This window comes from Haemaphysalis longicornis, unplaced genomic scaffold (assembly GCF_048455015.1).
Source record: "Haemaphysalis longicornis isolate Haplotype H1 unplaced genomic scaffold, Haemaphysalis longicornis Haplotype H1 scaffold_7, whole genome shotgun sequence".
In the NCBI taxonomy this organism is placed as follows: domain Eukaryota; kingdom Metazoa; phylum Arthropoda; class Arachnida; order Ixodida; family Ixodidae; genus Haemaphysalis; species Haemaphysalis longicornis.
In genome coordinates this window covers 103,294,258-103,312,572 of record NW_027526422.1, presented here as the reverse complement: position 1 = coordinate 103,312,572, position 18,315 = coordinate 103,294,258, and the positions used below count along the sequence as shown (strand labels likewise).

Below are 18,315 nucleotides of genomic sequence, written 5' to 3'. Positions count from 1 at the left end.
AGTCGAATCATTTCTTTTTTCATAATCAACATGGTTTCAGAAAAAGCTTATCATGCGAAACACAGTTACTTGAATTCACGACTGACCTGCACTTTAACATGAACAATAACCTACAGACCGACTGCATATTTCTGGACTTCTCCAAAGCTTTTGATCGTGTCGCCCATTGTCGCCTTATTGCAAAATTAACCGCTCTTCGCCTCGACTCCTTCACGCTATCATGGCTTCGAAATTTTCTTTCCAATCGTCAACAGTTTACAGTAGTTAACAATATTGCTTCATCTCCGACTTACGTTACATCAGGTGTGCCCCAGGGCAGCGTCCTGGGCCCATTGCTCTTCCTTATATACATTAACGATTTGCCACGAAATATTTCCTCTCGTATTCGCGTCTTTGCTGACGATTGCATTATTTACAGACCAATTAACTATACTGATGACCACCTAGTGCTTCAAAACGATCTCAGCCTAATTTGTCAATGGTGTAACACTTGGCTAATGTCTCTAAATGTGTCAAAATGTCACGTAATTGCTTTTAGCCGTAAGCGCGACAACTCACATTTCCCCTACAATATCAATCACAATGAACTTTTGCATACCATTTCCTATAAATATTTAGGCGTTCATCTAACCGAAAACCTCTCGTGGTCATCCCATGTTACAGCCATATGCGCCAAAGCATCGAAGATATTAGGCTACTTACGTCGTAATCTTAGTAATTCGCCTTCGAGTATTCGTAAATTGGCCTATCAGACATTGGTTCGCCCACAACTCCAGTACGCATCATCTATTTGGTCCCCGCATCCTAACTATCTAGTCGGCATGATCGAATCGGTCCAAAATAGAGCCGCCCGTTTCATCTCCCGTGATTACAGCCACCATTCCAGCGTAACTAAAATGAAGCTTGATCTTTCCCTACAGCCTCTAGTTCTTCGCGGCGATATCGCCCTTTTATCATTGCTCCACAAATATGTTTATAACTGCACTCGTTCCACATTACCGATCCAAATAGCATCAAACACGTCCCGAAGATTAAATAACCAATTAAGTTTTTCCCGCATCTATGGTTCCACACATGCGTTTAACTTTTCTGCGCTTCCTGTGGCCATTCGCTTATGGAATAGCCTTCCTGATAGCATTGCTGCTGAAAATAATCAGGAAAAATTTCGTCATCTTCTACACGAGCACTTGCAGAGCAGCACATATAATTAGGCATCATCTTGTTTTCTTCACTGGGCAAGGTGTTAAATCGCTCGGGTTTTTCAATCTAATCTATTTTTCCCCTTGCCTTCAGCTTTTTTCTATGCGTCTCAGGTGTACGCTATCTGTTGCAAATATGTTCATTCTTTTTTCGCATTTTCTACCACCAAAACTTATTGTGAGATTTGTACCTTTCATTTGATGTGGTTTGTGTGCTTTTTTGAACATTGTAGTACTTTTTGCGTTATTTCCCTGCAATGTACTTATCCGTTATTTTCCCTTGTTTTTCTCTGATTTTGCCTTGTGTGTACTGAAGTTTTTGGTTCTTTACAATCTCTTCTGCCGAGTGTTGGCTGCTTGTACATTCTGTAATTTTCATGTAACCCCCCTTACTCAATGCCCCCGGGCCTGTAAGGTATTTTAAATAAATAAATAAATAAATATAGCGTCAGATGCATTTATTTTATTGCAAAGACAAAGGCGCGTGGAAAGGTATCTTAACAGCGAGTAACAAATTTCCCCGAATGTAGTTTTGACGAGTCGGTCCCTTCACATGTACATTGAAGAGAAACGGCCCGTGTTGTCGCTTGCAGTTTCGACTGAATACGAGGCACATCCGTTAGAACGCTTGTCATTGTCGCATTTCAAGCGTGAATCACGTTTTTTCTGCGCTTATTAACCTTAGCACAATGATTATCCCACATGAGGTATTTCTTCGGTACCACTGCCTTTTCTCTTTCGCAGTTCGTGGGCCACCCGAATTGTCAGCAAGTCCTGCGCTCCCTGTGGTACAAGGGCCTACCAGCTTGGCCAGGCTGGTCCCCCGCACGCAAGGCGGCTCACGTGGCCTCCCAGGCGTTGGCGATGCCATTCCTCGGTGTGGCCTACATCCTGACGCCCGAACCCACACGGCTTATCAAGCCGCTGCGAGTTCCCCTGAACAGATTCATCCACAGCTGCACCTCGTACGCCATCTTTCTCGTCCTGCTGACCATCTCCCTGTTCTACGGCCGCCGGGACAGCCTCAAGCTCCGAGTGCTATGGTCGGAGATGCTGGTCGGCCTCTGGGTCGTGGGATACGTTTGGGAGCTGATTCTCAGCGCCTGGGCACTGGGGCCGCGCGTGTTCCTGAGTTCCTGGTGGGCGGTCTACGACGTGTGCATGTTCTCGCTGTTCCTGGTTGCGGAGATACTGTGGTTCATCGTGTTCGTGACCTCGAGGACTCTACAGGAAAACATAGATCGTACTCTGTGGCCGTGGTATCATCCGTACCTCATCGGTAAGTGTGCATTGAGGCTAACATTCACATCCGCTACCTGACACAGTTTTCAGCCGCAATGAAAACAACTTTACCAAGATGTACTGATAGTGGCGGTGATGTTGGAAAGATAGAGTCGTAGTGCAGCGTTCACATTGAGTGCCTTAAAGATACCCAGAAAATGAAGCGATAGGAAAACCACGATATTTGTAAACGGAGTTAAAAGAATGTATGCAAATTTTTCAACCCCATAATTAATGATTTATGTTACAGAAATGGTAGTCTAATTCTAATAAATAAACTTCAGGCGTCAGAAATACCCTTTACAATGTTTTAGTGACACATTTATGGCAGCAAATCTGATTGAATAAGTTACTACATTTCAATGAAATGTTTACCTGCTTTCGTAAGGCGCTATTAGCATCTGTATTGTTATTACAGATATTTTTAGAATGCGAATGGGCGGGTTTTAACCCGGATGTCTTAGCTCTCCCGTATGTAGCCTTTTCAGCCTTTGAAAGACACGTAGAGGAACGTAGAAGAGGAACAAAATATAAAAAAGTTGATTTAGTAAGCAGCGGTACTTGTAACCTATTAATCCATGCCGTATATATTTTCGATTGGCGCTGTTTGGCAGCGCGAAAAATTCCCTATTGGGGGTTTGTCACAAACAGAGTAGCAGGAATAAATTGTTTACCTTTATTTTTGTTTTGCTTATTGTTACCTATGTTTGAATTTGTCTTTAGCCAAGAAGGCGTCTTTGTTAGTAGGTAATGACGTGAAGGAGGTGTAATAGAGAAAACTTTGGGAGTTTTTTAGTGTATTTTAAACAACTCCCTCATTTTTGTACTTTTATTGGTATTATCCATAGGCATCTGAATATTGCATTTTTATTTCTGTACTTTTATATTTGTATTCTACTTAAATTCTTAGCCCGCCTCGGTGTGTGTGTGTGTGTGTGTGTGTGTGCGGGTCGTTTCTCGCGGTTAAGGTAAAGCTCGTAGTGTGATGTGAGTCGTGTGCGATGTGGGTGCGCAACGGAGCAGAAAATTGTGTGTGTAGGCTTAATAATTGCACACATTCAGATGTTAAGTACAAGAAAATATCACTCTTAGAGAATCCGGTAGTTCAGTTTCACCACAATGCCCTAGAGCAACTACTCTATGTATCCTGAAGTTAAATTCCGGCGAATCATGATATCGATAATAACACTTTAATGAAATATTTGGTTGGCACTGCGAACCGTAGCCTCACGCAACATAGGCATGCTCTTCTGCATTGTGGAGTGCAATAACGGAGATTATATTTTGAGCCAGATCGTATGCACGTTTACGTCATTCGCCGAATGCTTTCTGTTAACAGCTTTGGTTGCTCACGTGAGTGCATTGTTATGAAGAAAAAACACCGGATTGTCTTAGAGAGCAGGCAGCTCAAGGCTCAGAGGCTGATTTTAAGTGGTCCGAAATTGGACCTCTTTCTAGACGCCTCCGTCTAACCACATGAAACAAGTCTTTCAAGCACGCACAGGCGGGTATCCATAGCCTGAAGACTTTTAAGAAATATGAAGGAAGGAAGGAACTTTATTAGCACGTTGATAGCGACTCGGCTTGAATGGGGGAGGGTGGGCTGGGGTCGAACAAGCCAAAACAAGTTTACATTTGGAAATGGACACTAAGACATTCGAAAATGACATTCGCAATTGGGCTATGGAACGACTAGGGAACCCCTAGGGAACCCCTTACGAAGAAAACATTAAGGCGCAATACAGCTCTTTTTTGCCCTCGCCCTCTTTTTCAACGCTGCAAATCCGCAGGCGAGTCCCTGTACGCTGTCGCCACTGTACTGGCCTTCTGCCGCCTGCTGCTGTGGTGCCAGATTCTCAAGATGTTCGGACCCCTGACGGTGTCGCTCCTCTACATGCTGCGCGACGTTGTGCGTTTCATGCTACTGCTGGGAATCGTGTACTTTGGCTTCGCCGCTGGCATCAGCTCCATCTACAAGAACTACGCCGGAAACGAGGCCATATTGGCCAACGGTACAACAAAATACCAGCCTCCGAACTTCACAAGGTGGGAACCCATCTTGCCTCATGTGTAGCACCCGCTTGTGTCTCTGTAGCGCTTCTGCCATTCTGAGCTAAAAATTTGGGTAGATGAATAGAAACACCTTCTAGGATTACGCAAAACATACCCAAATCCAGCAACACGATGCAAATTTAAGGACACATTTACCAGCCTCACGTGCAATTGATGCCTTCTTCGACAATCGGTTTTTGTTCACAATTAGAAAAACTCATCACCATTCGCTCAGGTGTCCCGTGTCATTGAAGCGGATTATTGACGAAGCTAAAAATTAGCAATTGACATTCGAAGTCCATATCTGCGTCACTACTTGCAACTGATGTGCCATGGCGCGAATCCCAGAAAGGAATCGTTATCCCCCGCACGCTAACGTACGTGCGCGTGCTGACATGCAAGGGAATTAGGATATAACTTCGAAATGTCTCATTTGCATTTACAGCGACGTGTTTTGGCATAGAACCCCGCCCGCCAAGGAACTCTTTGCTACCATTATCTTTATATAAATCAACACTACATTACAACGTTCAATGCTGAAGACTGATTTGAAGGCTTTCAGCCAGGAAATCTCAGTTAGCCAGCGTCTTCAAAAGATGTAATTTAGTCCACAACAACGTTATTTTCTATTATATGATGGGTATCTAGGTTTCCTAATCAAGGGGTAAATCTTTCATCACTTTTTGCGGTTCTGAGCGCTCGAAGAGAAATTTGCTCTTGTGTCGGCGAAACCTCAACGAGCGTCACCACTGACCATCTTTTAAGGCGAAAGCCTCCTGCCTCGAAAGGTGCCTTTGAATAGCCCCGGCCTGTACACGAACGGCACAAAAACCCAAGGAAGGGAAAACACATACCAAGGCATGCCAGCCATGTGTAAAAAACGGTCATGTTGACTTAACGGTAATTATTATTATATAATTGATTGAATATTCCCAATTGTAAGGTGAATTAGGATGAATCAGGATATCTTAATGATTGACAAGTGATTGCTATTACGAATATTAACGTGGATTATGAATAGTTAGGATGGAATTGGGTAGATTGCGATATAATAAGGTGATAAGGATCAATTTAAAGCGGTAAATTAGCCTAATTTCTGTGTCGACGGGTGAATGTGTATATAAAACATAACAGCCCCAACAGTGTGCCCGGCTTCAGCCTTCAAAGCACGTGAGAAATTTCATTGAAAATTTTTCGGGAAAGCTGGTATGAGCTACAGGAAAGCTTCATGGTAACGCCGCCGGTAGTTAACTGATACGTTAAACATGTATGCAAGAAGACGCACATTAAACCACATTTCAGTTGGTCGTCTGAAAATGGCATAGAAATTTTCCTTAAGCCAGGCGGAGAATTAAGAAAAGGGTACAGGACATGAAAGCACGGACACGTACAAACGAAATTTCCTGTTTCCCGTGCATGTGGGCACGGTGTGTCGTAGCTTGAGCAGAACCCTCAAGTACCTGTTCTGGGCGCTTTACGAGCTGGGAACTCCCGAGTACGCCGACATCGTGGTGTCGGGAGACGCCACCAGGCCGGGCGCCAAGCTGATAACGCACAACTTCACGGAATTCATCGGATACGCGCTGTGGGGTATCTACCACATCGTATCCGTGGTTGTCCTCCTCAACGTCCTCATCGCCATGATGACCAACAGCTTCCAGAAAGTCCAGGTTCGTGCGCGTTCTACAGAAGCCCGGGTTGTATATAGTTCGAGAACGTTGATCGTTTTGTCACTGAAAAAAGATCGCTTGGGCAGGCAATACTAAAGAAAAATTGCATGTGCATTCCTCCAGTGTTAACAGAGCTGTGCAAAATAAAAGATGTAGCATCACAAAAAACCTCATTATTTGAACATGATATTGCAGCTGTTCTAGACGCGTGCTGCAATTCGGAAGAACGTACTGTCAGGGGACCCAATTTTCTGGACCACGCGAGCGCGGGGCGAGAACTACCGCTGAGTACACTCTTAGCTAGGCGCCTGCTATTGAGAAAGACGCGGCGCGCATGCGCGCCCTTGCATACTCGCAGGCGCTCGAGGTATCTCGCTTTCGGCAGCCGCGCTCCCATTGCCACTAACGAGCCGCGAAGCTATGCCTTTTTAAGATACCGTGCGCCAATTACATACCTGCGTCCGTACGCTGGTGCCTATTGCAGCGGCTTTTGCGCATGTGCTCTTGGAGTACTGATCCATCATTACCTGTAATGGCTTGTTTGATATTTGCTGTTGGCATAGAGTCTCATACTAATTATAGTAGAGAGAAATCTGGCGCCACTGTCTAGGCGAGCGTTCGGTGAGTGTTCCGTCATGTACCGGGCAGCACGTTCCTCGTGTCCTTGGCATGGCTGAAGAACGAGTTGAAAACTTGGCTCTGGTTGCAAAAAAGCAATAATATTATTGTAAAAGGTTCATATATTTTGTTTTGTTATCATAAAATTAAACCCCTAAAAAGGTTAAGTTCCCAGTGATTATGTTGAACCTTCATGCACGATGAACAAGAAAAAACTGTCACCCTTTTTTGTTGATTTTGTCTTGGAGACAAAAAAGAAGCCATAGAACTAGCTAAGCCGAGTAGGCGAGGATCTTCGCTAGCTGTAATGGCACCACCCACGGCGTCCCGCGACTGCAGCGACAGATTTCCCTCTAGTATTATTAGTATGAACCTCTATGGCTGTTGGTTACTTCGCCATTTTAACAACTCAGGGTTAGCTTGCCGACTTTGTCAAATAAACAATGAAAGCCGTTTTCTCAAGAAAAAGATAGTTAAAACGCGAAACTTTCTCCTAAGTAACCTGACTTCAAAGTCAAAGTCGCAAGCCCGACCTGCTTCTACCGTGTCGGAATGGCGCAATAGGATAGACGCTGGCTTCGTAACGCGATGGATCCAGGCTCGATTCTCACCACTGGAAGCGTCGCTTTCTTGCGGCGCTTGATGCGACTTCACTCGTCGTCGTCGTCGTCGCTTTTTGAAACCGACAGGGTAAAGTTAGCTTTCCTGCAGCGGGGTTGGGGATGGGCGGTCGCAATTAGCGTCACCATATAAGCTACGCTTAAGAGTACCGCCACTTCGGGCACCCGGGAGCGTCTGGGGGCCATTTTGTTTCTGGCTTGCAGTGTTGCCATCTCTCCCAACGAAACCGCCGCCGGTTGTGACAGGCACAGTGTTGCCGGCCGCTCTAGCGTTCACGCAGGAGAGAGAGAGAGAGAGAGAGAGAGAGAGAGAGAGAGAGAGAGAGAGAGAGAGAGAGAGAGAGAGAGAGAGAGAGAGAGAGGGGAAGGAGAGGCGCCCAGAAACAAAATGGCTGCGCCCATATATAAACAAATATCACGTGGTGCAGACGGACCAATAACAATCCTGGCGGCACATAACAATGAGAGGAAAGAGTGCCGATACTCTAAAAGGCTTTACTTAGTGACGCTAGTCGCCATCAGTGAGACATACAAAGCTTCGCTTTAAAAGATCCTTTTTGAGGTACGCTTAGTCAGAACACGAAAACATCTGCAGAAGACGGTTCGTATAGGCGTGGACTGGTCTTTGGAGCGGATGGGATGCTACAAAGGCGTCGCCCTGCGGTGCCATACTCTCAACTGGAGCGTGGCAGTGGAAAGCGGGAGAACTAACGCGACTGCGAGCTACGCAAGGGCGCGCATGAGTGACGCGTCGGTCTTAACCGTAGGCGCTTTGCCTCCCGAGTGCGCAACGGTGGTTTTCGCCATGCGCTCGTGTGCTCTTGAAAATTGTGTCCCCACCTCTACCTGCTATGGGTTTCGTTAAAAAGTGACGCAGGGGAAATACAGGTGACATGGTTTTATGCTTTAAAAAGCATACATAGTAAGTTATTCACCTCATTTGCTGACGCAGTGTGCTGTTTACCCATGTAATTTGTTAGTGATATTGTGTAAGTACTAAGACCCTCAGTTTATTTGGGATTGGCAACAATAGACAAAACAAAATGGCCGTTCGCGGTCTCCGTACAAGCCACCGTAATGACTGATTTTTTCTTGTTAATAACCGTGTCCACGCACATGATCCGCAAAAATGGAGGTGCTTTCTAGAATTTGCCTTGATCTTTTCTGTAGCACGGAATGCAAGTGAACAAGAAAGCCGCGATACTATCGTTGAACAATATTCTTACACACTTGCCTGAATACCAATGGTGGTCATTATATCCAGGGGGATAGGGATCGGCTAGAAGAAGAGAAGGTAGAGGGGTGAACGCTGAGCAGCCATTGCTTCAACTTCTGTGTCATGATCCCGATTGTAAATAAACCTCGCTGCTTCGTCGTCCGTAACAATTTTGGTGGAGTGTGCGGGGTACGTCAGCACGGAAGCCCATGGACTTGTGCCGAAGCCGAGGGGTGCCTGGACTACCTCCACTGCCTCCTACCATGAACTGGAATCAGCAGCCTCAGAAACCAGCGCCTACTGGAAGCTGGGTGCATCCCAGAGAGCCCCGTCCGTTTGCTGGTAGGGCTGGCGAAGACGTCGACGACTGGCTCGCGCACTACCAACGCGTGAGTCGATATAATCGGTGGGATGCTGCCACAAAGTTAGCTAACGTGGCGCTCTCCCTGGATAGCACTGTGTTGGCGTGATTTTAAAACCAAGAAGAGACGCTGACGAGTTGGGGCAACTTTGTAGAGAAGATCAAGGTCCGTTTTGGTGATTCCAGTGCCAAGAAAAAGCGGGTAGAGCAAACATTACTTCAGCAGGCTCCGATCCCCGGGGAAATTTGCACCATCGGTATTCAGGCAAGTCTGTAACAATATTATTTTTTCAGCATTACGTGGCTTCTAACGTTCAGAGTGGAGTTATGTTCGTGATAGACTTGCATTCGAACAAATGCACTGCACCAAACATTCTCTTTACGCTAACGGTAATGTAATGAAGAGCCGTATATTCAAAGCGCAGTACTAAAAACCGCGGCTGTGTCAAAGACTAAATGAGCAGAACTGCACCCTTCTAATTGTGTTACAGGGAAATGCGTACACGGAGTGGATCTTCGCCCGGTCGTCCCAGTGGATATCGTATCTTGACATCAACGGTGGAGCACCGCCCCCGTTAAATCTATTTCCCACCGCGAGATGCCTGCGTGTCTTCTACAGGACACACTGCGCCAAAAAAAGGATGCGCAAGGGCATTCCATCGTCCGCCAAGGTGCGTTTTTTAGAGTAGCAATTTTTAGTGTAGCTTTTTAACGTTTCTCAGTTCAGTGGAAAAGTACACGAGAGTCGAGTGTTGATTTGTTTCAGCGTTTCTCAGGAAGCTTAACCGAGCGTCCCACGTGCGCTCAGTACCCAGGACGAGCCGTTTTCGGGCAAATATAAAATCTGTGGTTTAACCACACGTTTGTTTCACGTCCTTCTGTAGTGGGTTCGGCAAAAAAAGAAAACCTTGTGTTACAAATTGATAAAGCGAAAGTCTTCAGTTTGAGGGTTACGCAGAACTCTATATAAGATTTTAAAGGGCCATAAAGACAAAATAGAAAATTCGTTTCATAACAATGACTGCTTTGTCCGAATAACACTTATACCAATTTCATCAGAAACTTCAAATAATCAATGTATTAAAAACTGCAGATGAAAAAAGTAGGTGGGGGCACCACAGCCAGTTTCTGGTGATTTCCCTATAACGTCACAGAATCTTGCTTGTGCGATGAGCGGCCACCGACCTCAGCCACCCAAAAGAAACCTGACCGAGCAATTGTACTGGGGACTTTAGTGCATGTTCATTGTGTCACTTAATGCCAACCTGTTTTCAATATAACGATAGCTATGTTTTAGTCCTACCCCATATTCCGTTACGACTGCGTGTATTAGGTAACTGTAGTGCAAAATTAGAAAACGTTTCTATATTTCGTACGTTTTTATGGTTAAAATTTGTTCGCCATTCCGCCCTGCGAGAGTGTATGGCCAGCAAAGCTTTTGTAAACAATGCAAATGGTGATAGAGGAGGGTATGAACTCGTCATTTCGTCAGGCTTGTCGCTTGCGCTCGGCTAGTGCAGTGTTGTACGGAACGGCGTTACAAGGAACGGCGTTCCTGGAACTAGTTCCTTTTTGGAGGAACGGAGGAACGCCACCGTTCCATTAAGGGTCGATGGAACTGTAACGGTAACTCGTTACGTTTTTGAAGGAACGGCAGGAACGGCGTTCCTCCCGTTACATCGCTAGGATTTGGTTGTTTTTGATGGCAAGGCTCGAGTACAAAAATCCACAAGTCGCTACTGCGTTTCTCTTCCTATGAGCTGGTCAATTTTACCGCCATTCAGCCGTAAGTGCTTCCTCGAAGGTCAAAGGTAGAAGAATAACCACGCAGCAGGCCGCAGCTTGTGCTTGCTTTCATGCTGGTTGAACTTACGCGGCGTTCGACGGGTGAATAGCGTAGCCGCGAGAATACTTTTCAGCTTTCATAGTTTGCCTGGGGAGGCCAGGACGCGCGTCTGGCCGATAGAATTGGTCCCTGGCGGGGAAAACTTGTCTAATACGGGATCCGGAGATTTCGGTGTCGGACATTTAGGTGCAGGACGTTTCGGTGCGGACATTTCTGTGCACAGACATTTTGGTGCACGACGTCTTGGCCCAGACATTTTGAGTCATGGGATGTCCCAGGCATTCTTTGAACATAGCTTTAATATTGTAATTTCGTGACGAATTGATACGATTTCACGTTGGAGACTTGTGCTTGCGCCGCCGTGTGTGGAAACCAACGCTAAACCACGTAAAACCCAATTTCTGTAGTAGATGGTAAAAATTATTGATTGATTGTAGGGTTTAACGCGCCGACGCAACGATGGCGATGAGGCGCGCCGTAGTGGAGGGCTCCGGGTTAATTTTCACCACCTGGGGATCTTTAACGTGCGCCGAAATCTCGTACACACGGGCATTTTTGCTTTTCGCCTCCATCAGAAAAGCGGCCGCCGCGGCCGGGAATCGAACCCGCGACCTCGTGCTCAGCAGCGCAACTCCTTAGCCACTGAGCCACCACGGCGGGTAGATGGTAAAAATTTAAGTTGTTCATTTGCATCCATTCAACCTTTTTTTTTATTTTAACATTCATGTGAACAACCCTACTAATTTAAGTGTTACCAAACCGATTTGGTTTCACTTCACCCAAGGGTGCAAGAGCAAGACGCTGATGCGTTTAGTCCATCCTCCTGCCCTCCCCCTCACAGCAAAACATCCGAGAAAAAAAACAGAAAAACGAGGTAGATTAAGCGCGTGTGCATTCCGTACTAATTATTTTATCAATCAATCTCGTATTCGTTGCATTCGGTGTCGGTTCTACTTAAAACTAACCAATCAACGATCGCACTTACGGTGGCGTTACTTAGGGGAGGGGAAAGCTAGCTCAGCGGGGCTCAGCTGAGCCCGGCCGGCTACCAGCCCCCTTGGTAGAAAGACAGGGGTGTCACTACTGCACGGTTAACCATTGCGTCAACTGGACTTCGAAAACTTGAATACGACTGTTGCCGCTCTCGTCACACTGGCCTATTCAATTTTTTTGCTGCTTATAATGGGAGAAAGCAATGTATGCCTCTGGTGTCCATGATATGCGCGACTTGAAGAGTTAATTCCCAAGGGGGGACTGAAGGCGAAGAAAGAGCGATTCCTGGAGTGGGGGCACCATCGGTATGACCGCGACGCGCGGAAGGGCATAGCCAGCAAACGATAGTGGCCATTGTGTTCTCAGTGGCTTTTTGGGTGGCTTTTTGTTGCACATTATAGACGTTTCGTGAGCTCCTGGTGAATGACAAGCTTTTTACTGTATCACTGCGGTGAGGCTTCGGAGACCATGAACTCCATCACGCCTGTAGGATTTTCAGGGGAAACCGAAAATAATATGACTGAAAAAGAAATATGGTTGAGATTCGAGCGTGCAGGCGATAAGGGGCGGGGGGGGGGGGGTGGCGCTAGGACAAATAATTAAAATGTGGTGAATGTAGGTATGTAAACATAAAACGAAGGTTGGTTTTCCCGAACAGGATGGATGCAATTTGTATGCACAACCCGTACGCGCTTCTTCAACATTTAGGACATTAGAAGCTGCGGCTGTTTTCAAAAAAGCCCGTTCTTCCTCCGCGACCATATCCTACACCAGTGTTCGCAAATTCATTTTAGCAAGGCAGCCCAGCCTACGTAATACCCTTCATAAGGTTTTCTGCATTCTGGTGGGCTAGCTAATGTTTGTTACGTTTTGGATATTGAGAGTGTGCATGTAATTTATATAATTTTAGGTTGTGTAATTTTTAAAAATACAAAAAAGGTGTCGGACCATCGTAAACACCAATTATTTGTCTTGGCTAAAAAAGAGCGAATATAAATTAACAACCTGTCGTAAATGAAAAAACAAACGTGTGCTAAAGAATTCAGTAGGCTGCATAACAGGCGTCAGAAGGCTGCATAACAGCAGGCTGCATAACAGGATATTAAACAAAAATATATAAATGTAGAATTTCTAAAAAAATAAAAAAATAAATTCACTGCTCCAGATTGTTGTCCATAACCCATGTTAAATTAAAATAAAAATATAACGGCTGTCGCAAACAGGCAAGCACCGGATAAGTTGGTCGTTGAAAAGTTTGCGCACCGAAATGTCCGTAAAGCGATATGTCCGCACACCGAAATTTCAGCACCGAGACATCCTGCACCGAAATGTCCTAGAGCCGTCTTGAGTTTGTCCGGTGCTCCCTGAAAAAATTCGCCTAGGAGATTTTCTTTTGATTATTTTTCTCTCCAGATAATCTGCTGCCGGCGGTGTTAATATTCGTATGATATACGTTTTTCGGTGTGAGTTTTAAATTTCTCACTTAATTTCGCACCAGGATTATCCGACACTATATTTTAATTTGAAAACCTAATTGTAACGTTAATGTAACGACACGTTCCAATTTTCGAAGTGAAACTGGAACGCGTTCCTTTCGCAATAAAGGAACTTGTAACGGGAACTCGTTTCAAAATTGGGGAGGAACGAGGAACGAGCTTTCGTTCCTATTTTAGAGGAACGTGTACAACACTGGGCTAGCGACACTGTATAAAGATACATAGTATTGGCACCTTTTTCTCCTATTGTTCCGTGTCGCCGGCGTGGTGATAGGTCAGTACGCATTACATGACATGTGTTTAGACTGCGACGGGTCATGGGCGCTGCCATTTTGTTGTTTATGCGTTTTAGTCGGTCAACTATAGTAGGCTTAGCTTGTCCTCCCCGCTCTGCGGCTGCGCGACATTGACGTCGTTCCGAATGCCCACGAAAGATTACACGTGAAACAGGATTTAGCAGCAGAAGTCTGCCCAAAGACGCCGTTTTGCTGCATCTTCAGTTTGATTGATTGTAGGGTTTAACGCGCGGACGCAGCGCCGGCGATGAGGCGCGCCGTAGTGGATGGCTCTTGGTTAATTTCGACCACCTAGGGATCTCTAACGTGCGCCAGAATCTCGTACACACGGGCGTTTTTGCTTTCGCCTCCATCTGAAAAGCGGCCGCCGCGGCCGGGAATCGAACCCACGAACTAGTGCTCAGCAGCGCAATGCTGCATCTTCGATAGTATTCTTAACCAACGTTCCGGCCAAAGTTAACGGCGAGGCCGTAGAGGCAGCCATCTCTCAATTGCCCTGATAAACGCCAAAATGGCCGCCGTTGCCGACTTGTGTGCCTTAGCGGCGGTACTGTAATACTTCTTCTACTGACACTATACGCTCGTATCCTCTGGCGAGCTATAGAGCTTTGCTGTAAGAGTCTCGTGTCTTTGAAGAACAAGCGCTCTAGCGTGAGGCGTTGAACAAGGAGTGTCCCGGTGTAGTTTAGTACGCGTTTAGTACGTGTTTTTGCCCACCGAGCGGTATTTGCCAACGGCGATGAAACCATTGGGGGGGGGGGGGGGAGGGGGAAGAGGTGTACAGCTTTGCTATAAAAACGTCTTCTAATCGATTTAATGAAGTTGAGTGAGTTACCTATGGCTAGCTTTAGCAAACTAAACAAAGTTGTACTTTGTATTCATAATATGTTTAACTCAACGCGAGTGCGCAAGAAATCACCGCAGGTAGGATTCCCCACAAGGTCCTACAACGTCCAATGAGAGTGTAGGAAAGAGAGCCGTGGACTCGGTGATGCGTTGTGGCTCTCTTATATTTATTAATGCTGTGCTAGCCCCGGCCGGAACTCGAGAGCGGCGATGGCATGCGACCGCCCCTGGAGCGCAGCCGTGTTCGATCTCCTTCTGTGTCGCGTGGCAGCTGCTGACCTGGCCAATCATCGCTGATGATGATTGTGGGATGCAATTTGTGATGGTGATAGTGGCGCTGATAGTGGATGAAGCTGCCGCCACTACACGAGTGCTCATATATGTGTGTGTGGGGATGAACGAGGCAAAGCATAAATTAGAGTGAAGAATACAATCTGGTCCGGAACAGCAGTTGATATGCGCGCTTGTTTCCCCGCGGAGATCATATTTTTACTCTAATATCAAGCTTGGCGTCGTCTTTCGCAACATTCACACTTTGAAAACTCTCATTTGACATCCTAGAATCTTGTGGTGCATCCTACCTGTGGCGGTTTCTTAGAGGGAATGAGAAATATACCGAGCCGAGCCATTCTTATCTTGTTTATTTGTATACATTTTCATCTTAAGTGGCGAACCTAATTGCTGAGGAACTTCGAGGGATAATACGAAGAGGTATATTCACGGATCACTGCAGCTGTAACAAGACGAAATAGAACGTAAAGTATTGATGGAGTGCATCCAAATCTAGGCAAGAAATTTACACAAATAAAGTAACGTTCTCATCGCGTGATACCTCAGTACGCCGGTAAAATAAGCATAGATTGATGCGTTAGAATGCCGAGAGCATCGAATGTTCATTTCTGTAATGAAGCAGCGTCGCCGCCGTCATCGTCGTCGTGGTCGTGGTCGTGGTCGTGGTCGTGGTCGTGGTCGTGGTCGTCATCGTCAGTCGTCGTCGTCGTCGTCGTCCTCATCGTCATCAACAACATCATCATCATCATCATCCTCAGGTCCGCTGCAGGATGAAGGCCTCTCCCATTGACCTCCAACTGCTCCTGTCCTGATCTGCTCGAGTCTACAGTTTTTCCCAAAATTCTGTATTCCATTCCTGCATCGGAATAATGGCTGTCCTCTTGTTCTGGGCCCATGTTTTAGTATCCAGCGGGCTTAACGAAAATGCGTATCTTTACAAGCAATTACACTTGACCTAAAAAACTAATCGTGGCTATGTTGACAGTGCAAGCCGTACATATGCGAAATGAGTAATCTCATAATCTCATTTGTACCGCTATATATGAGTATTTTGGGTAATATCCGAATTTAATTATCACCGGCAACGTCAGTGGTTCTTAGAGTACCGTTAAATGGTAATGGAAATAGTTCGCTGTAGCGGAGAAAGTTGCTTGACGTCTTTTTTAGAGCAGATACATACATGTCGATAAAATTTGTTCCGCTAAAACTAGCATGTTTTTATTTGAAAGGTTACCCAGTAGAGCATCCGGGTGTGCGTGCGGAACTGAGAGGTGGCTTTTGATTGTTTATTTTGGGCTGAGAATAGCTTGTTTTAGGTCCCTGAAAAACGTGGTCGTAGGTTATCTGACTGCGCTATTTTTTGCAGAGAATGTCCTGTTTTGAGAACTGGGACTTCGATGATGCGAATGGTCGAAGCCGGCAGATTTCATATCAGGTACGTCTCTACAAAGTTTTTCTTTTTTTGCTCGCGTGATGCCATCTCAATTGAAAAAACCAAAATTATTTCAAGAAAGTACTGCACGTGCGATGCATGGCTGTTACTTTTTTTTAGCTATTATACACTCTCTGATTAGTATCGATTTCTTAAAGGGAAAGTGGGGCTATTTTATAACTGAAAGAAAAGTTAACCCGCAGCGAGTAAACATTAGATAGTTCCCGTGAACTGTCCTGACGTGCTTCCGATGCGCAATTTATGGTTTATAAATTAGCGAAAGCTAATGTTAGCACGTTTCAAAGGGAGCTACATGATCGCGGGTTATACACAGCAGTGAGACTCCTGTTCCACCGCTATGGAATACGGCTTATGAAGCCATAAAGTCGAAGCGCATTATGCCTCCAGGTATATTAACGGTAATATTCAACAATACTAACCCCTCAAATATTGTCGTAATTTCACACACACGCAGACACAAAATCAGCGACAAACAACGCGATAATATTTTTTATATCTTGTGTATTTATCTGGTGTCTATTGTTGAAATAATGTCTGCGTAACTATTTTGTGTAATTACCTTCTATACATTTGTTTTCGGGTAATTTTGACCATCTTTGACCACCAAACATACAATTTCAATGTATTTTTCTTTACCCGTTGTACCTTGGTAGTACGGGAAAGGTCTCTATGCATGTGCTCGTTTAATAAAGTTCTATATTTCTTAAACGGCTCTACTAAACCTATTTGCACGCCTAATAAAATAACTGCATTCATGCTTGTGTTCATGGTGGCCAGGCGTGCACACGCAAAAAGATTGCCATCAAGGATGGCGTAAAATTCATTTTGGGTAAACAAAAATGTGTCATGAAAGCCCGTGCATAGAACCTTCGTTATTCTGTGCAGGACTTGGTGGTTGTGCTGAGCCGGCGCTACCTGCAGCTTCGGGACATCGCCGATCGCGAGCTGTTCGAGGTGAACCGGTCGTCGTCACGTACCAACAGTCGCATAGAAACCACGTTCTACGGAGATCCGACCACCGCAGACCTGCGACGGCAGTCCGTGATGCTCAGGCACCCATCCAAGGGCCGACGGGCATGAGCGGGATGGGAGGCAAATCTCTCGCGTGTGAAATACTTCCAGAATTGCAAAGCGACTGTTCCTATATTTTGCATAAGCGTTTGGGTGCTTTTTGAATCCCTCCTATTAAAACGCGTTCCAAAGCCACAAACCTTGGCGTGTACCCACTAACCTCCAGTCACTGATTTTAAAACGCGTGGTTGCATTTTGTGGTACCTCAGCTGAGTGGTTAGATGGCTGCAAAATGATGCGTTTCACACTCCCCAATGCTTCCCCAAACAAAATATGCATGGTACATATCCACTGACGTTATGTCGTTTAAATCCCAGTTTCCTTAGAGTTTCGCTTCTAGAATTTTACTGTCACATTTGCCTCAGTTTTCACTTGTAGTGTTGGTGCACGTGATGGTACGTTCTCGCCACTCTCTAGGAAGTACGGGGATGCATTTCATCCAGATTAACTTGCTGCCTGTGCGTGCAGTTGGCTCTAGACGCAGACACAGCTTGTCTGGCGCTTCTATTTTTTTACGAACGACATGCGCTAATATTTTGTCAAGCTGTGCGACTTTTCGGTCGGATCTGCTAAGCCCTAGGTCCATAAAATCCCAAATTAGGAATAATGGCTATTAGAAAAAAAACAAAACGCCAAAACATAACTGAGGAAACCAGTGCAAAATCAGGATTGGAAAGAAGACCAGGAATGAAAGTCTGCGTGCCGGTTTTGTTTCCTGTGTCGTGTTTTTGCTCTCTTCTCGCTAGGTCTAATGGTACACCAACAGACGCGTAATACCGTTTTGTATTCGACCGATGCAGTCGTGGTTGCAAAATACAAGTAGTGTATGATAGCGTTGCCTCTCAAGAAAACTTCCACCCCGGTAGCCGGCAAGCACTAGGCTCAGTCTTTGTCCAAAGCTTTCACGCCACTGCGCTCGTGACCCAGGATTTACAACTGCCCCTTTAACCTATTCGTTACCCACGCCAACACTAATAGATTAGATACGCGTGGTGTAAACACGTTT

General features: G+C 45.6%; 1 protein-coding gene across 2 annotated transcripts in view; it reads left to right on the top strand.

Annotated features, from left to right (window-relative positions):
• LOC144146754 (short transient receptor potential channel 3-like) overlaps window positions 1–17,741 on the top strand; it is a 48,190-nt gene extending 30,449 nt beyond the window's left edge. The window contains exons 6-11 of one of the 2 annotated variants that reach the window (XM_077678677.1): window positions 1,944–2,478; window positions 4,271–4,526; window positions 5,980–6,202; window positions 9,509–9,688; window positions 16,152–16,220; window positions 17,124–17,741. In XM_077678677.1, coding sequence (XP_077534803.1) covers window positions 1,944–2,478; window positions 4,271–4,526; window positions 5,980–6,202; window positions 9,509–9,688; window positions 16,152–16,220; window positions 17,124–17,318 — 1,458 coding nt within the window. In that variant the 3' untranslated portion in view covers window positions 17,319–17,741. Of the gene's footprint in view, window positions 1–1,943; window positions 2,479–4,270; window positions 4,527–5,970; window positions 6,203–9,508; window positions 9,689–16,151; window positions 16,221–17,123 lie in introns of both variants that reach the window. The other variant, XM_077678676.1, reaches the window with a different exon arrangement.
• The last annotated feature ends 574 nt before the right edge of the window (window positions 17,742–18,315 follow it).